The sequence below is a fragment of the Elgaria multicarinata genome, chromosome 10 (assembly GCF_023053635.1).
Source record: "Elgaria multicarinata webbii isolate HBS135686 ecotype San Diego chromosome 10, rElgMul1.1.pri, whole genome shotgun sequence".
NCBI classification, from domain to species: domain Eukaryota; kingdom Metazoa; phylum Chordata; class Lepidosauria; order Squamata; family Anguidae; genus Elgaria; species Elgaria multicarinata.
This window is the reverse complement of record NC_086180.1, coordinates 51,167,839-51,187,921: the sequence shown is the minus strand read 5'-3', so window position 1 is coordinate 51,187,921 and position 20,083 is coordinate 51,167,839. Positions and strand designations below refer to the sequence as shown.

The window sequence follows — 20,083 nt, the reverse complement described above, 5'->3', positions numbered from 1 at the left end:
AGCAGCTAGCAGCAGCACGAGCGAAAGGCAGGGAGCAGTCTGTCCTCTCCTGGCTGTCTCCGGCACTTGTTCTCCGCTACAACTTTTATGGGGCGTGGGGGTCGAGGCTTTCCTTCTTGTCTGAGATAGGGACGACAATGCACCTGATCGCAAACGCCGGGGTGGCGGGGACAACTGGGAAAGGGGGATAAAGGAGGCGAGGGAGCAAAAGGACGCGAAGGGGGAGGCGGCGGCGGTCCTTGTGACTGAGCTGAGCCACAGGCGCGCCTGCTGGGCAGGGACCTCTCTGCACCCAGGAAAGCCATCATCAGTGACACTGGCTTAGCTTGCAGATGAGGCAAAGGGCCTGAAAGAAAGGAGCATGGAACTCCGGCCATTTGCCACAGGGGTGACGAGGAGATGCCCGAGGCGACGAGAAGGGCTGATCCTTGAGCCCGGCGCCGCCGCTGGAAGGTGGCTGATCCCGCTCTGGCTCTGCCTGTGCGCCACGGAGAAGTGCTCGGGACAGGTTTATAACCTCAGCCTCGCTGTGGACGAAGGGCTGCCGGCCGACACGCTGGTGGGAGACGTCAGCGCCGGGCTGCCCCCTGGCGAAGCGCACCCGGGCGGCTTCTTCCTCTCGGAAGGCAGCGGCGAGTCGGCCGTGTTAGCGGATTTCCACGTGCACACGGACACCGGCATCATCCGCACGGCGCGGCCGCTGGACCGCGAGCGCCGGGCGCGCTACAGCTTCGTGGCGGCCACGCTGCGCGGGGAGATGGTGCAGGTGGAGATCACCGTCGCCGACGTGAACGACCACGCGCCGCGCTTCCCGCGGGACGCGGTGCGCCTCAACATCTCCGAGCTGAGCCCGCCCGGGAGTGCCTTCCGCTTGCCGGCCGCCCGGGATCCGGATGCGGGGAGCTTCGGCACTCAGGGCTACTCGCTGTTGCCGCGGGATCAGGACGACGCTGCGCGCGGGGATTGGCAGGAGGAAGGGCCGTTTTTCCAACTGCGCTACGGGAACCCCCCGGACACCCTGGATCTGATGTTGCTGCGACGGCTGGACCGCGAACGGGCGGACACCCACCGCTTGCTGGTGGAGGCCTGGGACGGCGGCAGCCCTCGGCGGAGCGGCCGCCTCCGCGTGGACATCCAGGTGCTGGACGAGAACGACAACGCGCCCGCCTTCGGGCAGAGCGAGTACCGCGCCCGCGTGCGGGAGGACGCGCCCGCGGGCAGCTCGGTGTGCCGCGTCTTGGCTACCGACCCGGACTTGGGGGCCAACGGGGAGGTGCGCTACAGCCTCAGCCGCCGCCAGGGCGACCCTTCGGCCTCCGCCTCCTTCGAGGTGGACGAGCGCACCGGGCTGCTGCGTCTCCTCCGGCCGCTGGACCGAGAGGCGCGCGCGCTCCACCGCGTGGCCGTAGAAGCCCGCGACGGCGGCGCCCAGCCCGAAGTGGCCACCGCTCTGGTCGCCGTGGAGGTGCTCGACGTGAACGACAACGCGCCCGCCATCCACCTGCTCTACCTCACCGAGGCCGGCGCCAGCGTCTCCGAGGGGGCGCGGCTGGGGGACTACGTGGCCCGAGTGTCAGTCTCGGATCCGGACGAGCAGGAGGCGCCGGAGGCGCGGGGCGAGGGCGCACCCGGGCGCGCCGTGGAGCTGAGCCTGCAGGGCGGCGAGGGCGCCTTCTCGCTGCGGCCCTCCGGCGGCGACGGCGGCGTCTACTTCCTGTGCGTGGAAGGGCCCCTGGATCGGGAGAGCCGCGAGGCCTACGAGCTCCGCCTGGTGGCCGTCGACTCGGGCGCGCCGCCTCTCTCCTCGCAGCGAGCGCTCGTCCTCCGCGTGGCCGACCTCAACGACCAGGCGCCCGCCTTCGCGCAGCCTCGCTACCGCGCCGCCGTCTCCGAGGCGGCCTCGCCGGGCACCGTCGTGCTCCGCCTCAGCGCCTCGGACGCCGACGAGCCCGGCTCCCCCAACGCCCAGGTGCGCTACGCCCTGGCCCCCTCCCAGCCGCACGGCGCCCTTTTCCACCTCGACCCGCTCGGCGGCGTGCTCAGCACCCGGGCGGGGCTCGACCACGAGCGGGAAGCGGTGCTGGAGCTGCTGGTGCTCGCCCGGGACTTGGGCGAGCCGCCCCTTTCCGCCTCGTGCCTGGTGAGCGTCGGCGTGGAGGATGCCAACGACAACGAGCCTGTCTTCGAGCACCAGGTCTACAACGCCAGCCTGGCTGAGCACTCCGAGGCCGGCCACTGTCTACTCCAGGTAACTGGCGCCGCCGGGGAAGGAGCAGGCGCGCCCACGAGGAGAAGAAAGCAAAGGCCTGCTTGGGGTGACGGCCGCATGACACATTTTGTCTATTTGTTTCATGCAGCCTCCCCCAACCCGCTGCCCTCCCGATGTGTTGGGCTACAGCTCCCAGCATCCTAGTGCCCAACTCATACGGAGGGCACCACGTTGGGGAAGGCTGGTTTAATGGTTGGGGAGAATTTTGCAAAGTGCAGCTTTTCAAGTCCGGGCAGCACTGTGCCATGACAAGCTGTTGAAATTCCTTCTTCTCCATGGCCATCCAAGGGGTAGAAGAAGACTAGTTGTCTGTTGGACGTGATCATCTTCTGCGAGGCTGAACCAGACACAGGATATGTAGGGTGTCCTGTGCGTGGCAACCAATCATGCATATCCATCACAGCATAGGAGAAAGAGAAGCTTTTTGCCTGCGCCATGGTGTGTGCAAAATGTAATTATAGGGGCTGCTCACATGTAATGATGGCAAATCGTGGGCTAAATGACCCCCAGTTGTCTAACTACTAATTGTAGTGGGTTGTTTAACCAATGATTAACCTATAGGCTGAGTTTGGATGACACGCTAATCGTCAGTGGTTTCCCGTTCTGTTCCTATTCCCCCCCCCCCTTGATTAGCATGTCATCTGAACTCAGCCATAGTGTCTATGGACATATAGCAATTCCTGAGTGACTTGATCAGTGGTTGAATATTTAAAATTGCTGTGGAATATGCCCAGCATGCACTGCAGCAAATCATGAGTAAATTAACCCACGATTTGCTGCTGCTGTGTGCAAACTGTAAATATTTAAATAACAACAACAACAACTGTGTGGCAGCAGATAAGTATACATGACTGGCTGGTGGTAGAAACGGTGAAGCCACTAAGGGCTGATCTGCTTTGGCATGATGACTTATCGGTTGACGCTTCATGGATGAGGGGTGAGTTAGGAATGGAACTGCCTGGAAACTTACTCTTTTTCTCCAGGAAGTAGTGAACTGTGACTTCATTGCTCAGCTGTGGCACATTCAAGTCCCCTGCCCCCAGAGTCATCCTGCAGTTCTTTCATTATGCCCATCCTTTGCCTTAACCCAGGTTCCCAAAAGTGGGAGCTGTTCTTGTGTTGCCTTTGTGATACCTGAATGCCCTTGTCTCTTGACAAATAGGTTGGCTAAGGTGGCTCTGGAGATAGAATTCGCTGCCTTATGTTTTGTAGGGAGCAGGTACTTTCACATTAAGTGGTTCACCATTTTGGGAGGGAGGGAAGTGGCCTTCCGTAGATGATTTATTAGTATCAAAGTATTGTGACTTTTTTGATCTTCAGTCTTTTAACTATTCCCCCAAACTTTGTCTTTGTCTCGACTTGGTATCTACAAAATGCTGAAAGTGATTTACTTGCACATAAATAGCTTGGTCCTAGGGACAATACTGGGGTTTACATTTCACTGCATAAGTCCAATTTGCAAGTGTCAATGGTCCGCTTATCTCAGATGGTTCTCCTTGTCCTTTACCCATGAATCCTCAAGAGCCCTCTGGCTGCCAGCCACTGCAGGGCCTATCTATTTTGGTGAATGTAACCCATGTGATGATGATCATCTATGGTTGCCATTGTCACTCCTACTCTGATTAGCCATAGCATAAATTGGGAGCAGATAGCTAGACATTTAAAAGTAAGGCAGACTTGTGAAGGAACCCAGCTCTATGAAAACGAAGGGAAGCCCCAGCTGGCAAAGGGTCAAGGTAAACATTTAAAGCCCTAAACGGCTTGGGGCCAGGCTATCTGAAGGAAAGCCTCTTCCCATATGTACCTGCCGAGTCCCTAAGGTTATCCTCAGGGGCCCTTCTCCGCAAGCCCCTGCCAAAGGAAGTGAGGCGGGTGGCTACCAGGAGGAGGGCCTTCTCTGCTGTGGCACCCCGGCTGTGGAATGAGCTCCCTAAGGAGGTTCGCTTGGCACCTACATTATATGCTTTCAGATGCCAGATGAAGACCTTTTTATTCTCCCAGCATTTTAACAGTCTATAAATAATTTTTAACTTGGTGTTTTAAATTTGTAATTTTGCATTGTTGCTGTTTTTATCTGGTTGAGCTTTTATATTGTATTTTATATTATGGCTTTGTACTGTTGTTTTATACTTTGAATGTTTTTAATTTTTGTGAACCGCCCAGAGAGCTCCGGCTATTGGGCAGTATAGAAATGTAATAAATAAATAATAAATAAATAAATAAACAAACAAACAATTAAGCAGACAGGCAAGTCTGTCTGCTTAATGATGATGAGAACAGGACAGTCAAGCCTATTTTTTTTTAATGATACGTATGAATTCCCACAAGTGAAGCCCAGATAACAGTAGAAAAGGGCTATGTTCTCATGTCCTGCCTGTGAACATCCCATAGGCATCTGAATAGCCTCAGAATCCGATATCCTGGGAAACAGATTGGGCCTGTTCAGACAACACACTAAGCCATAGTTAGACCACTAACCCTTTTGCAGCAAGTGGTTAGTGAGTGTGTTTAAACTGTGGTTATGTTGCCAGCATGGTAAGGAATGGTGCATAACACACTAAAAGCATGATTCACACAACATGCTAAGCCTTAATGTATAGCTCAAAATGCTTAACCATCATGGTTTAGTGTGTTGTCTGAACAGGGTCGATATTGGACTAGTTAGGTTTTTAGTCTGATTCAGCAGGGCTGTTAATGACGGAGAATCAGCAACATGGACGGGCATATAGGTAAGGAAGTTGCTGGACAAGACCTATATGTCAAGGGTCTATCTTGCACAGTCCAAGCAAATGCCTTATAAACTTTATTGCCATTGAACAAAGGTGAGCACTTATACAGATGGTGTTACTGAATTTGTTGTCACAGCTGTTAGCTGCTTTGATGATAATGCTGTTTGTTTGTGTAAGTCTTCCTCAACCATTCCTAATCTTGATCATTCTAGCACACATTTAATAAATAACTTTAATAAATAAATATAAATCATAGAATCATAGAATAGTAGAGTTGGAAGGGGCGTATAAGGCCATCGAGTCCAACCCCCTGCTTAATGCAGGAATCCACCCTACAGCATGCTTGACAGATGGTTGTCCAGCTGCCTTTTGAATGCCTCTAGTGTGGGAGAGCCCACAACCTCCCTAGGTAACTGGTTCCATTGTCGTACTGCTCTAACAGTCATTTTTCCTAATGTTCAGCCGGAATCTGGCTTCCTGTAACTTGAGCCCGTTATTCCATGTCCTGCACTCTGGGATGATTGAGAAGAGATCCTGGCCCTCCTCTGTGTGACAACCTTTTAAGTATTTGACGAGTGCTGTCATGTCTCCCCACAGGCTAAACATGCCCAGTTGTTTCAGTCTCTCTTCATAGGGCTTTGTTTCCAGACAAATAACGCATCCTTTGCAGCACAATCCTTAGCATTTTGTCTACTAAGATGTAAGTCCCATTGACTTACTCTCAGATAAGTGTGTATAGGTTTGCTGCCTTAGGTTGGATCCAGTTGTGTCATTTTTCTGAGAGAAGCAGTTCCATTAGTGGAACTGGGAAAAGCGGGGGCATTCTTCTCTCCCCTGCAGCTTCCCAGCCCTGCACACCCTCAAAATCTGTCCAGGGGGCTGGGAAATCCTCCACGTCAGATGATTGGATGGTATTGAAGGCTGCAAGAGCAGGAGAGATGGAGAAAGTCTTGTGGCACTAGTGGATGGTCGCTAGCGTGATGCTAGATTTAACCCTTGATAGCCTTTAAATTCTGGCTTGCAGATCCTGCTCGTCAAAGGGGCTGAAGCTTCAGAATGGCAAGAACTGCAATGGGCACCCGATCAATGCCTGGAGTAGAAACTACATCAGCAACAGTATGAATGGAGCAGAAATGTGACTGGATAGGCTCCAGACGGAATGGAGTTATTACCACAGCAGAAAGTCAGGCCAGCAATGCACTCTAAAAGAAATATTTCATCTGTAGAAGAGCACATTAGTATGAGGAAAGTTTTGAGTAGTTTATATAAGCACAGCCACATGCTAGCTGCCGTTATGCATTTGAGAAATCCTGATATTTACCTGGTATGTACTAATGAGCGCCATGTGATGGAAAGGTGGGATGCAAACCTTACCCAAAACAAACAACAAACAAAAGAATGCCAATAACTATAATTTTTTTTAAAAAAATTACCAAAAAAAATTACCCAAGAGCTCTAGTGTGCTGCCAATTGTGAAGCTAGATTTATCTTTGGACGCATCCGATGTATGTTTAGATAGAAAAAAGCTGGCTCTGGAATGCTGGGAGTTGTAGGACTAAACATGCATAGGATTGCGCCCTTAAAATGTTAATTTTGAGCACTCTTGATAAGGTGTGGTCGAGATGAAAGATCAGGACCTTTTTCTGATTTTGAGAAGACTCAGGCTTGCATGTTAATTTGAGCCCTCTCTTCTCTTCTTCTCAGATTGTATTAGTCATGAGTGCAGATGTGGCTCCTTCCATGTGCAAGACTTGTGAGAAATGCCCACATCCCTTCACCCCAAGAAACAGTGTGCTTAATTTAGGTCTTGGAACTCTCTGTTTACCCTTTCCATAAAATTGATAAAAGGGGAGGGGTCACCTTATGCAATTCGTTGCATGGCTCTGTTACTCTTATTGAGCTTCTCTACACAGAACAAAAATCCCATACCTTACCGTGGCTTTCGTTCTCACAGTAATCCCACCATCATGATGCACCCCTTCATACATGACCTCTTGATTTGTTCCCTTTTTGGAAAGGTCCCATTGTGTTTTAATGAGTACTGGATATTGCAGTAGTGCCATACTGCAATATCCAGATAATACCACTTTATCTGGGTTTTTTTTTTGGGGGGGGGGAAATGTGCGATTTCCAGGGGATGGTATGGGAGACATCCTGGCTGTTGACAAAGTCGTGTAATAGATCTGTAAACTTCTGTGAGTGGCCAATCCCGAGTGTGCTATAAATCGCTCGTCTAGGGAAGCTCATTGTCAGGATGTTTTTCTTAATGTTCAACCCAATTCTACCTTGTTTTAACTTAAATCTTGTTCCTTGTTCTACCCACAGTGGATCCAATGAGCAACTGGTCTATCTTCTTTTTAGCCCTCTTTTTTGTTATCTGTAAGCTGTTGGTGGGTTCAAACTTCGGGGTGTTCGTCACATAAACAAGCCAGGGCTGAGGAATCCTTGGGTTGTTCATCAGCAGAAGCATGTGGCAACTATTGTGTACACTCCCTCCTGCTACACTCCCATGGGAATGGGCCGTGTGTACGGTTGTTGATGACATACAAACCGGTTCAGTGTATGTTTATGTCAGTTGTTACAGTCAGTGTATTCTTACGTCAATTAAATAAGAATACTCTTGTTTTAGGGTATTAAGGCTGGGATCCAATGAACTGCAATCAGAAGCTTATTCGTGTAATGGGGTTTCCCTCTTTCCCATGTTGTGCGGCCTCTTGCACTCCTGGGACATAGGAACATAGGAAGCTGCCTTATACCAAGTCAGAACATTGCTTCGTTTAGCCCGGTATTGTTGACACTGACTGGCAGCAGCTCCCCAGGGTTTCAGACAAGAGCTTTTCCAGCCCTACCTGGAGATGTTAGGGATTGAACCTGGGACCTTCTGGATACAAAGAAGGTGCTCTACCACTGAGCTACAGTCCTTCGCCTCTGGAACCAGGGCCTGCAGTTGTAAGGAGGAAAACTGGCAGAACTGGAGATACTTTGAACAAGCTGGGATGCCTTCTCCTCATGCAAAATGCTCTCTGGATCCCACCCTAAATTCTTTGGTACTTTCTGGATTTTGTTTCTTTGCCATTGGAAATGTAGTTTCTAAATATGTTGGTGATAGCTTAAAATTTTGGATTAATTGCCTTGTGTGTTTTCCTTTAGCAAAACGGCAATTTGTTTACCCAAATTGTACAGCTTTCATGGGCTTCCCTCATTTGTTATCTCTACAGTCATGCATTGGATTAGGCACATTCACAGCGTTCTGGAGCTACTTACAATTAATGTTTTATAGGAGAGCTTCAAAAAGCAACAAACTGGCAAACAGAAAATTGGTTTTCAGCAACACTTTCCCCCTGCACCTTCCATTCCGACATTCGCGACAATTTGTTCTAGTTTGGTGTTTCAGAATTCTATTTTATAATCTGCAGCCCCTACTTAATTGTTTTTGTAGTGCTTTCATCAGTATTTTTGTGGCAATCGTTTTTTTAAAAGTAGGGTTGGTAATAAAGCAGTTATGTTCCTCTGAACCTGCTGGAAATCAGTTATATATTTAGGGTATTAACAGAAAAAGGAGAGAGTCGCTCATGTACAATTGGCATAAAGTAGAAGATGTTCTCAGTGATGTTCTGTTACCAATTACATGGATCTTACCAGAGTTTCATAAGGAAAAAAGATGGATCCTTGACTGAAGGTGCCTAGAGCTGGACTCTTGTAGCTTGTAGTCTCAGGCAATTAGACTGCAACCAGTTGGAGGGCTCCCTGCATTACTAAACAAAAAGCACAGTGCAAGCATTCTACCTTTTCCTCAACAGTTTCCACCCCTGTTAAAATAAGAGATGGAAGAAGAGGCAGTGGAAAAACTTGGGAGAATTACAAATTGAATATGACATTGCCTAGACCCCCATAAAATTCCATGGCATCTCGACATTAAGGGGGGAAAGGTATTCTTACCAGGCTTTCTTTTTGTTGGGTCTTTCCACGTTCACTACTGGCTTCTTTAGACAGTGACCATGTGATTTTGAATTGAAAACTTCCCCTCTGAGCAGTGTTATTCCGTTAAATGAAACAGTGCCATCTAGTTGGTGGAATTACAGCACTAAAGCAATTTTACATGCTGGGGAAATCCCACTATAATTAAATACTTCATTCATTCATTAAATACTGTATTATGTCCATTTTTTTAAAAAAACGAGGTTACTGGGGAAGAGTGTGGGAGATGTCCTGGAAGTTGATGGCATCATGTAAACGACCCTTAAAACTCCATGACTGGCCAATCATGAGTGTGCAATAAATCACTCATGTAGAGAAGCTCTATGAATGAGGCAGGGTGATTGGACAATAAAAGGCTCATCTGGAATGGCCCTCAGTTACACATAACAGCTGGTGTCTCAGGCTGGCAACACACATTTATTTATTGTATTTTAACCCCACTCTTCAGCAAAAAAGGCTCCCGGAGCAGCTTACAATCAATCAGCAAAAAAAGACAGTCCCTATCCTTAGGACTTACAATCTATAAAAGACATGATGGCTTGGAACCTGCTCCTTCAGGGGGAGGGCAACCCCATCCAGAACAGGTTGAACACCCTCTATCTGGTCAGATGAACCACCCACTAACAGCATCTCAGTCTTGTCTGGATTGAATTTCAGTTTATTAACCCTCATCCAGTCCATTGTCGCAGCCAGGCACCAGTTCAGCACATCCACAGCCTCACCTGAAGAAGATGAGAAGGAGAGATAGAGCTGCGTGTCATCAGTGTACTAATGATAATACACTCCAAAATTCCGGATGACCACACCCAATGGTTTCATGTAGATGTTGAACAATAGCCAAGTAGGAATGGAACCACTGCAATGCAGTACCTCCCACTCCCAACTCAGACAGTCGTCCCAGAAGGATACCATGGTTGATGGTATCGAAATCCGCTGAGAGATCAAGGAGAATCAACAGAGTCACACTCCCCCTGTCTTTCTCCTGATTTAGGTCATCATACAGGGCAACCAAGGCTGTTTTCGTACCAAAACCAGGCCTGAAACCCGACTGAATAATCAGATAATCAGTCTCATCCAAGAGTGTCTGGAGCTGGCCCGCAACCACTCGCTCAAGATTTTCTGGGTCCAGGGAAGATTTCTTCAGGAGTGGTCTTACTACTGCCTCTTTCAGATGGCCTGGGATCACTCCCTCTCGCAGAGAGGCATTAATCCATCCCTGCTAGCTTAAGAATGTAAGAAGTGCGATGCTGGATCAGACCAAGGGTCCATCTAGTCCAGCACTCTGTTCACACAGTGGCCAAGCAGCTGTCGACCAGGGACCAATGAAACGACATGGTGCAACAGCACCTTTCCAACCCTGTTCCCCAGCAAACTGGTGCATACAATCTTACTGCCTTGAATATTGGAGATAGCTTTTATTAGCCAAGGGGGGCAAGGATCTAATACAGAGGTGGTTGCACAAACCTATCCAAGCACCTTGTCAACGTCTTCGAGCTGTACCAACTGAATGACAGAAAAGTGAAATAATGTTTTTATTGTACCTCTTGAGGCATTCCTTTTGGTTTGTTTCCCCTTTGTTTGTTTGTTTTTGTTTGTTTTTAAATGGAGCCTTTTGGACTAATTGGAAATTCTGTCATCCCCCCCCCCCCCCAATAGGCATCACAGTATTCCATTGAACCAGCCTGATGCCATTTCTCTTACATAGTGTTAGTCTGATTCATCCTGATTCTTGCCAACGTATTGTAACTGGAAGAAACCATTGATTCCAGTGGGGGAGGGGAGTGTGCGCTGCTGATTGCTCATGCCATGCTGTGTCACTTGATGCCCTAATTTACATTTTACTGAATTCCCTGGTCCATGACTTGAATTAAGGTTCAATCAATTGGCTGTGGTAATATGACCTTCAGAAGGTCATTCTGTTTTCTACTTACCAAGCTAGTATTTTCTTGCCACCACACTCCTGATAAACACACATTTTGAAGTGGAATTAAAAGCAGCCAAATGTGTCTTATTAGCATTTTTTCCCCTGAGGTTAAACTGCCTTCCAGATTTAAATAAATCTTCCTCATCTACATTGATTCGTTCTTGTGGAGCTTCGATATGTTTTTCAACGACTTTCGGCCTGGTGCTTTTGCTCAGTGATGCTTCCCTTGCATTAGCAGCCATGTATAGAAGGGGGGAAATGGTTTAAGATGACTCTTTTTCACACACATTTTAATGAAGAAATAGTGGATTTAGTGGCAGTAGTTCTACAACTTCCAGAGGACTAGCCATGTTAGTCTGTGGTAACAAAAACAACAGAGAGTCTTGTAGCACCCTAAAGATTAGCTAGGCTAAGATTAACTACATGGTGCTACAAGAGAGTCTTGTAGCACCCAAATACTTGTTCTTCTCTTGCATCAATCCACCCATTCACTGAGATTATTGAGGTCTTTCTCTGGGGGTCCCCACTGTCTGAAGTGCAACGGGTACTGATGGGGTGGAGGTGCGGAAGACCTTTTTCAGTAGAACGTCTTCTGCATTCCGTTTTCCCAAGCCCTTGAGTACCTCTAAGTTTAGCATTTTTAACGTAGAGCAGTTTTAGCTTTTGTTTTTTTTACTATCTACTTGAATGGAAAGTTGCTGTTTTAGTTTGCTGTGCTAGTTTGTATGCCTTGCAGGGCCTGCCCTCCAATGAGGCAGGTTTATTTATTTATTTAATATATATATATATATCTGCTCCCCATTCAGCATTTCAGAGCGCTGAGCAAAATAAAATAGAGTAAAAACAGAATAAAAATACATTAAAAGTACATTTTAAAAGAAACAAAGTGCAATATAAACCGTGGCTGATCATTAAGGGAAGGCTTCCTGGAACAACGACATTTTCAGGAGGCGCCCGAAGGAATACAGAGGCAGGGCATTCCATGGGGGGTGGGGCACACCACATTGAAGGCTCTTTCCCTGGTGGACTCCAATCGGACGATAGGTCTATGTGGAACCACGAGGAGCATGCCTTCGGATGACCCCAGTGAACAGGCAGGTTGATAGGGCAGAAGGTGCTCTGCTCTCTCAGGTATCCTGGTCCCAAGTTGTTTAGGGCTATGCACACTAGTACAAGAAACTTAAAACTGGCCTAGTAGTGAATAGGCAGCCAGTGCAGTTCTCTCAGCAAGGGACATGCTGGAAAGGGGCAGCTCTGGACAACAGCTGAGCACTAGCTCCAGCTTCTGGAGAGGTTGAATCTAAGTGAGGCATTGTGGGTGAGGTGGCCCTAGAAACTGCCTACTTGATGTCTTACAAGAATCCCAAGGGCCACTTATGTGAGCCAGGTACAAATTGTGGCTTGTGGAGGGAGCCAGATGCAAAATCTGTGGTTGTTCCTCCTTCATTTTTCTATTCTGTGTACTAAAGTAAGCTGTGATAACAATATAGTGGCTGAGTCCCTTGGGAAAGAAACTAGGAAGAAATTAAACCCAGCACTTTAGAAGGTAAACAAATTGAAATAAAAAAGAGGAGCTGAAAACCGCAGTGGCACCAAATAATAAACAGAAATTGATGGCCTCCATGGTATGTGTAGAAAAAACAACTATGACTTTATTAACATTTCTAATAAAAGCCCCTGAGTTTCAAAATATTAAAGTCAGCTAGGTCAATAGGGCTAATAAGTTGCCTTTTATCTTAGAAAGTCATTGTAGATTGATAAGCCTAAGTAGAAAACCCAAGAAATTATTTAAACACATACAGAATAAATGAAGGCCTTTGCTGTAGCCATGGGACAGTAGCCAGCTGCAGGCAGAGAGAGGATGATAATTAGAAAAATAAGGATGGTAATAAGGAAAAGCTATGTTCTGCTAGTGGCTTTTTTGATAAGCCCATGAACTCTTGTTTGGATAAATGAAGATTAGCATTGATTGGCTCCTTAAAGCAAGTTTTTTTTTTTGCCTCTCTGTCCTCCTTCCCAGTCCTGTGGCATTCATAGGAATTTGTTGCACAGCCTGGGTACAAATTTCAGTATAACATTGTCCACATTCTAAAATCAACTTCAAAATCCATCTTAATGCGATGTCTTTAGATTGCCATCCTCTGCACACTTATCTGGGGGCAAGCCAGAGAGCTTCGGCTATGGGGCGGCATATAAATGTAATAAATAAATAAAATAAATAAATACAGTGGCTCTTACTTCTGAGTAAGTGTGCTCAGGATTTTACTCTTATTAGGCCAGCACAAAGGTTGCTCAACATGAGCATGCTTTTGCAAACGGCAGATCACTTAATCAGACTGAACGTTACAAAAGAGGGAGGAAGCAGCAGCCAGGCACCTCTCCATCTTGCCTGGGTCAAGCTCCAGCTGAGAGCCTCCTCCCTCCTCCTCCCAACTGTCTGCAGAGGCCACCAGTGAGGGAGGAAGCAGCAGCAGGCACCTCTCCATCGTGCCTGGGTCCAGCTCCAGCTGAGAGCCCCCTCCTTCCTACTACCAACCGTCTCTGCAGAGGCCACCAGTGAGGGAGGAAGCAGCAGCCAGACACCTCTCCATCGTGCCTGGGTCCAGCTCCAGCTGAGAGCCCCCTCTCTCCTCCTACCAACCGTCTGTGCCGAGGCCACCAGTGAGGGAGGAAGCAGCAGCCAGGCACCTCTCCATCGTGCCTGGGTCCAGCTCCAGCTGAGAGCCTCCTCCCTCCTGCTGCCAACTGTCAACTGTCACTGCTGAACTTTGCAACTAAGATTGTAGTGCCTGAATTTGCTTTCCTTTCCCCCTCCTCTTCCCTCCCAATTCCCTTTCCTTTTGTGTCATGTCTTTTAGATTGTAAGCCTGTGGGCAGAGACTGTCAAAAAATACTTTTGTAAGCCGCCGTGAGAGCCTTTTTTGGCTGAATGGCGGAATAAAAAATGCTTAAATAAATAAATAAATAAAAGAGGATGGGTTGATTTTGAAGTCATGGCGTCTACATGATCAGAGTCTTAAGATGAAATGGGAGGGGAAGGGTTTGCAGATGTACAATTCGGTTCTACCAAGTGATGTGATAGTTTCAGATTGCATGTATGTCTGGGGATGTTAGAGACACCCATAACTGCATTTATATTATCTACCTGCGCTCACCCCTCTTAACTGCAGGCTTCACTGCATTTTTCTATTGTAAGTCACATCATGAGCCCTTGCAGTGGCAGCGTGCAAAATATGAGTTTTTAAAGAAAAGAACAAACATTTATTTAACATTTTTATTTTGCTTTTCAACAAAGAGGATTCCCATATGGGTCACAAATCAAAGTACTCAAAACAACAGTAAAAACACAAAATAATTTTGCTTTGTTTCTAAGATGGATTCCTTGAAATAGTGATAAAAGTGGGGAGTTGTTTTAGAATTTATTAAATAGCACCATGCTGGTAGGTGATGTTTTGCAAATCAGCTTCTGGGAGTGTTTGTTTTTTCCATTCCCAGTCCTCCATGAAACAGTCTGATAATGTGACCTTGATATTTATCATACATTTGTATAGTGCTTTACATATAGGATTTGGCATGCCTTTACTACTTAATAGCCTTTGAAACACTGTGGGATAGAGAAAAGTAATGTGTTTCTCTTGTGCCCTGTACCACCCATTCTGATGAAGTATGTAGTGATATGGCTGCTTTTGGATGAAGGCAACTATAAAGCATGTTGTATGGTGTATGAATTTCAATATTGGTTTAGTTCATTTTAAGAACCATAAACTCTGTGATAGACTAGACACATTATAGAGGCTCCAGTCCACAAACTACTGAAGCTAACTTTTACATTCAGGACTGGGAAAAATATGACAAATTCCTAGGAGCTGGCATCAAAGTTTGATGGGTTCAGCTCTGCACTAACATCATTTTTTAAAAAAAAAATCTGTAGGCGCCAGCATATATAGCAGCCTGAGCAATAAAGCATCTAGAACCTAAAACCAGGGTGGTGTGAAGATGCTAGAGCAGACTTCCCCAACCTGGTGCCCTCCAGATGTGTGGGACTTCAAATCTCAGCATATCCCAGGCAGTATGACTGGCCGGGGGATGCTGGGAGTTGTAGTCTAACACACCTGGAGGGCACCAGGTTGCAAAAGGCTGGGCTAGAATGCTAAATGAGGCAGTCCCTGGTTGTAATCCTAACAGTTTGTAGGACTGCCACCCATACTTGTCACAATTTTAGTTTCTGGAAGTCTCTATTATTAGTATTAGTATCATTATTAGTATTATTTACATTTGTATACTGCCCCATAGCCGAGGCTCTCTGGGCGGTTTACACAGGATAAAAACACTTAAAAACAATATACAAAAATTTTAAATTACAGAAACATACAATTTAAAACCACAAAAACATACAAAAACAAACCCAGGTTAATTACATATTGCTAAATGCCTGCTAATATTGCACATTATGTATTACAAACTGTATTCAATACCAGCTGCTGGGGATGTAAGATTATTTCTTCATTTGAAATTTTACTAATTAAGTGTAAGATTGGGGTTATAAAAGTTTGTTGACGTAGCATAGAGAAAGAAGCTTTTGGGGGCATAGAATGGGTTTGAATGGGTGTACAAGTGATAGGGTAGTGCTTTAATATTAAATGGGCAAGTAGGCATACACATATAGAACACTGTATCAGGTTTTGGATGCTTTAGTTTGGGTAAGGCCTGATAGAAAATGATTGGGAAATATGATTTGAGGTTGCTGAATGACGTAACTCATGAGGGCTTGCAACTTGGTATTGTTCAAAAGACATTAGCCATAAGAGCTTGTGACATGTACTAACTGTAACTAGGTGAAGGGTCCAGGATGAAGGACAGGTGAGGTTGTACATAAGACAGGTTAACCACAAGAACAGGGAACAGGGAACTTGACCTTTCGTTGTCATAAACAACTGAGAAAGGGGAGGAGGTTTTCAGGAGAGGACAGTCTAAATTATGAGGCGGTCCAATGGGTTTAGGAGTTTAGAAGATGTCAATAGGAGGAATTGATGATGTCAAATTGGGCATTTAAGGTTGGGCACCGAGGGAAAAAAATAGTCTTCCCTTTCCCTCAGGCATGACTTGGTCTTGCCTGGGAGAAATGGGAGTCCCTCTGTGAAGAAGAGCTCCTTCACAGAGTCTGTGCGTATCTGTGTTTGTCTGTGTTTGACCTGCTCTCCAGAAATCTGCTAGACTTGTGAATATGTTCTTTTAATTTGCTTTGCTGAATGGAGGTCCATGTGCCTGTTTGAATTTAACTTTCTTAAATTGTTTTAATGTTTTAAAGTTGTAACAGTTTCCTTGTGTTTGTGAGTCTGAGCGAAGTCAATCTTTCTGAATGTCTAACTCTGGATCTTCCTTACACCTACTGTAGTGGGGAATTTAAGGAGTGCTGTTGCAAGGTATTGCAGGAAAATTCCACCAGAAAATTCCTCCTATAGGGAATATGAGTGGGAGGGTGCTTTTCCACTCATGTCCTCCTTGTGAGCTTCCCATAGGCATCTGGTTGGCCACTGTGGGAATGGAACACTGAACTATTTATTTATTTATTACATTTTTATACTGCCCAATAGCCGAAGCTCTCTGGGCGTTTCACAAAAATTAAAACCATGAAAAGCATAAAAACAACCAACAATTTAAAAACATGAATACAAAATACCATATAGAAAGAACAACCAGGATTAAAACCACACAGCAAAATATGGAATTAAAACAGCAAAGTTTAAATTTAAGTTAAATTAAGTGTTAAAATGCTGAGAAAATAAAAAGGTCTTCAGCTGGTGACGAAAGGAGTACACTGTAGGCGCCAAGCGAACCTCTCTGGGGAGCTCATTCCACAGCCGGGATGCCACAGCAGAGAAAGCGCTCCGCCTAGTAGCCATCTGCCTCACTTCCTTTGGCAGGGGCTCATGGAGAAGGACCCCTGTGGATGATCTTAAGGTCCAGGCAGGCACATGTGGGAGGAGGCATTCCTTCAGATAACCTGGTCCCAAGCCGTTCAGGGCTTTGAATGTTAGTACCAGCACTTTGAATCGGGCCCGGACCTGGACTGGCAGTCAATGAAGTTGTTGAAGGACTGGCGTGATATGGTCTTGCCGGCCAGTCCCTGTTAATAGGCGGGCTGCTCTGTTTTGTACCAGCTGAAGTTTTCAGACCGTTTTCAAAGGCAGCCCCACGTATAACGCATTGCAGTAATCCAAACGAGAGGTTATCAGAACATGGATAACTGTAGCTTGGCTATCTCTGTCCAGATAAGGGCGTAGTTGGTATATCAGCCTAAGCTGATAAAAGGTGCTAGATAGGCCTTTGGTTTGAACCAGCACAGCTTTTCTTATTAGGGCTGTGTACAGGTCCCCTGATTTGACTCGGGCTGACTCACTTCAGATTTGGTTCCGAATCTGAAGCATGTGAAGGTCAAGTTGGTCCTGAACCAGATTCGGGGCGAGGCGAAGCACAGCCCTACTTGTTCTGTTCTTACTAAGAAAATCTGACTACCTCTGAAGCTGTTACGCGATGGATCCAGAGGTGTCCTTCTGCATGCAGAAGGTCCCATAAATCAGCCAAGTCCTTCAGAAAGATACGATAGTTAGGAAGGCAAGTTAGAAGATGCATGGAGCTAGGAAACGAAGGAGCCAGAGGCTGGAGAAGGCAGCAGTACAAGGAATGTGTTCTTTTTTAAAAAATTCATGGCACAGTAACTGTGTGGACATTACCTATTGTTGCTGAAGGTCTAGACATTGAAAAAGTCCAAAATGGCCAGGACACAAAAATGTGTTTTTTATTCAGTGCTTTATTCATGTAGCTTTGTTAGTCCTGTTTCCCCATCTTTCTTGTTTTATGTTACATGATTTGTGACTTGCATTATTATGCCTTTTCATGTCATAAATGCAAGGTCATTGTGCAGCCAGTGTGACAATGTGCAAGCATTATTGGTGGCATGCTAAAATAACATTGTCTATATAGTGTTTAATGTGCTATATATTTAAATCTGTATAATAATAGAATAGATTCTGTAGTGTATAACGTAGTGTTGCACATTAGTGTGTGATTGGACATACACCTCCCACCAAAAGCTCCACATAGGTTCAAATCTCATATTTTTCTTGTTCCTTATCACTTCAGTTGTGCTTCCCAGAGTAGAAAGTGCTTTACATTTTTTTTTAGTTAGACTCTTCAATCTTTTTGAAGATAAGCTGTACTGTAAAGGAATTCCTGAGCCAATGGGTTTTTTTCGGTGCACAGAAACAAAGAGCTGATAAAGTGTGTATTTACAAAGCTTGTTCATTCATATTCCAAGACAAACTTTTTCAATGTCAATTAAACATTTTGCTGACTTTGTGAATCTTGATTTATGGCTAGAAATAGAATTTTGAGAGAAGCGGGAACAAAAGATGTTCATTAGGTGAAGAGGAAGAAACATGATAGGTGACGACTCTTCCGTAGTTAATATTTGAAAAAGTAAAATATCCCTGGAACACTTCACATTGTTTTAGAGTGCCATATACATCAGTAGAATCCTTGGACAATGGGTAATATGCAAAGCTGCTAGATTTGCCTAATAGAATACTGAATACTAGTATTAATCAATTGTATTATAGTCTTGTTTTCCTAAATAATATTTTCCCCATGAGATATAGGAGGCCATTAAAGGCAATTGATTTTTCACACATATGTAATATGAGCTCACTGCAATTTGCATTGGTGATTTCAGAAGTTATAGCAAGTTCTGAAAGAAAGTTATGGGAGTGGTTTAAGCCTCTCTTGAACTGCTAGTTGACTTTATTATTTATTTACAACATTTATATACTGTTCCACATCTAGACAGATTCTGGAGCGGTGAACAATAAAAGATAAAAATAAAACAGTATATATATGTATATATATATTTTAAAAAGTGGAGTACCAGTTAAAAACTTGGCTCATCAAGCAAGCAAGTCTTCTGTGAAAGTGGTACGAAAGCGGTATATAAAATGCAGGAGCCACACTGCTGCTTTATAGCGGTATTGAAGTGCATTGACAACTGTTGTGGCCTATGGCACATACTATATACTGCTTTCATACCGCTTTCATAGTGCTATATCCTGCTTGGTGTAGATGTGTCAATGGGCCCCTGCAGTGCACTTCAATATCACTACAAAACAGTAGTGTGGCTCCTGCCTTTTGTATACCGCTTTCATAGTGGAATATCCTGCTTGGTGTAAATGAGCCCCTAGTCTGTTAAGAATCTCGCCAGCCAATCACTGTGGATGGTAGAAGTGTTGAAGCCCTTATTTTTTTCATAACTGTGGCAGGCATTAGCGCAACTAGATTCAGACCATGAGTTTGGAAAACAACTTCCTCTTAAGAAATAAGTTGTTTGAACATTGGTTTCCTATCAGATATTCCTATTTTAAACATGGCTGTGGCCACTCAGCTCTGGTTTTCTTGTGTCTTCTATTTCCTCTGTTTGGGCCAAACAAAACATCGATTTAAAAAATGTAAACCAGACTTTGTTAATTCTTAAGATTTCTGTTGCCTACAATCCAAACTTTTTCCATAAAGGTCAGAATATTTTTAGACCTGTATGCTTGGAGTTGTCTCTTCATTTTGAAATCTGGCTTATTTTAAGCATGAAGCTGTTAATAGTATTGCAACTACTTTTTATATACAGACCAAGCAAATGTATGAATTTTCAGCCCTGACAGATGCCTCGGTCTCCTGCATTGACCTTGGGAGGCTCTTAGATCGTGATTTTCTTCCCCTTTATGCAGAGAATTGGATTGTCATGCTTGTGTCTGCTCCACTTCCACTGACGGTACTTACATCTGGTGCTTGGAAAAGGGTGATGGGAAGGGCAGTTATTTAAACCTCCTAGACATGCTTGAGACAAACAACTTTTGTGTATGCTTTATTGTTCTTACCAATAAAAACAAATGCATATGGTCCAATGTAATTTCCAAAGTACTGGATGTACATTTCCACGCACAAAAACTATTTAAAGCTGTTATACATTGAGTTGTTTTTACTCGACATTCCATGCGGCTCTTGCTTTGAAGGTGCCGGTAAACCTGAAAATAGCCTCCCAGATCATGTGGGAAATGGCTCTAAATAGAATTGTTCAAAGCATTCACTGTCATCATATTGAATTCTGAGTATTTTGGGTGTCATGGTGCAGAGACATGG

The 20,083-nt window shown here is 45.5% G+C and overlaps 1 protein-coding gene across 1 annotated transcript in view; it reads left to right on the top strand.

Annotated features, from left to right (window-relative positions):
- The first annotated feature begins 361 nt into the window (after positions 1-361).
- Positions 362-20,083, top strand: part of DCHS2 (dachsous cadherin-related 2) — a 115,643-nt gene continuing 95,921 nt past the window's right edge. The window contains exon 1 of the mRNA XM_063135089.1: positions 362-2,248. Coding sequence (XP_062991159.1) covers positions 362-2,248 — 1,887 coding nt within the window. The remainder of the gene's footprint in view (positions 2,249-20,083) is intronic.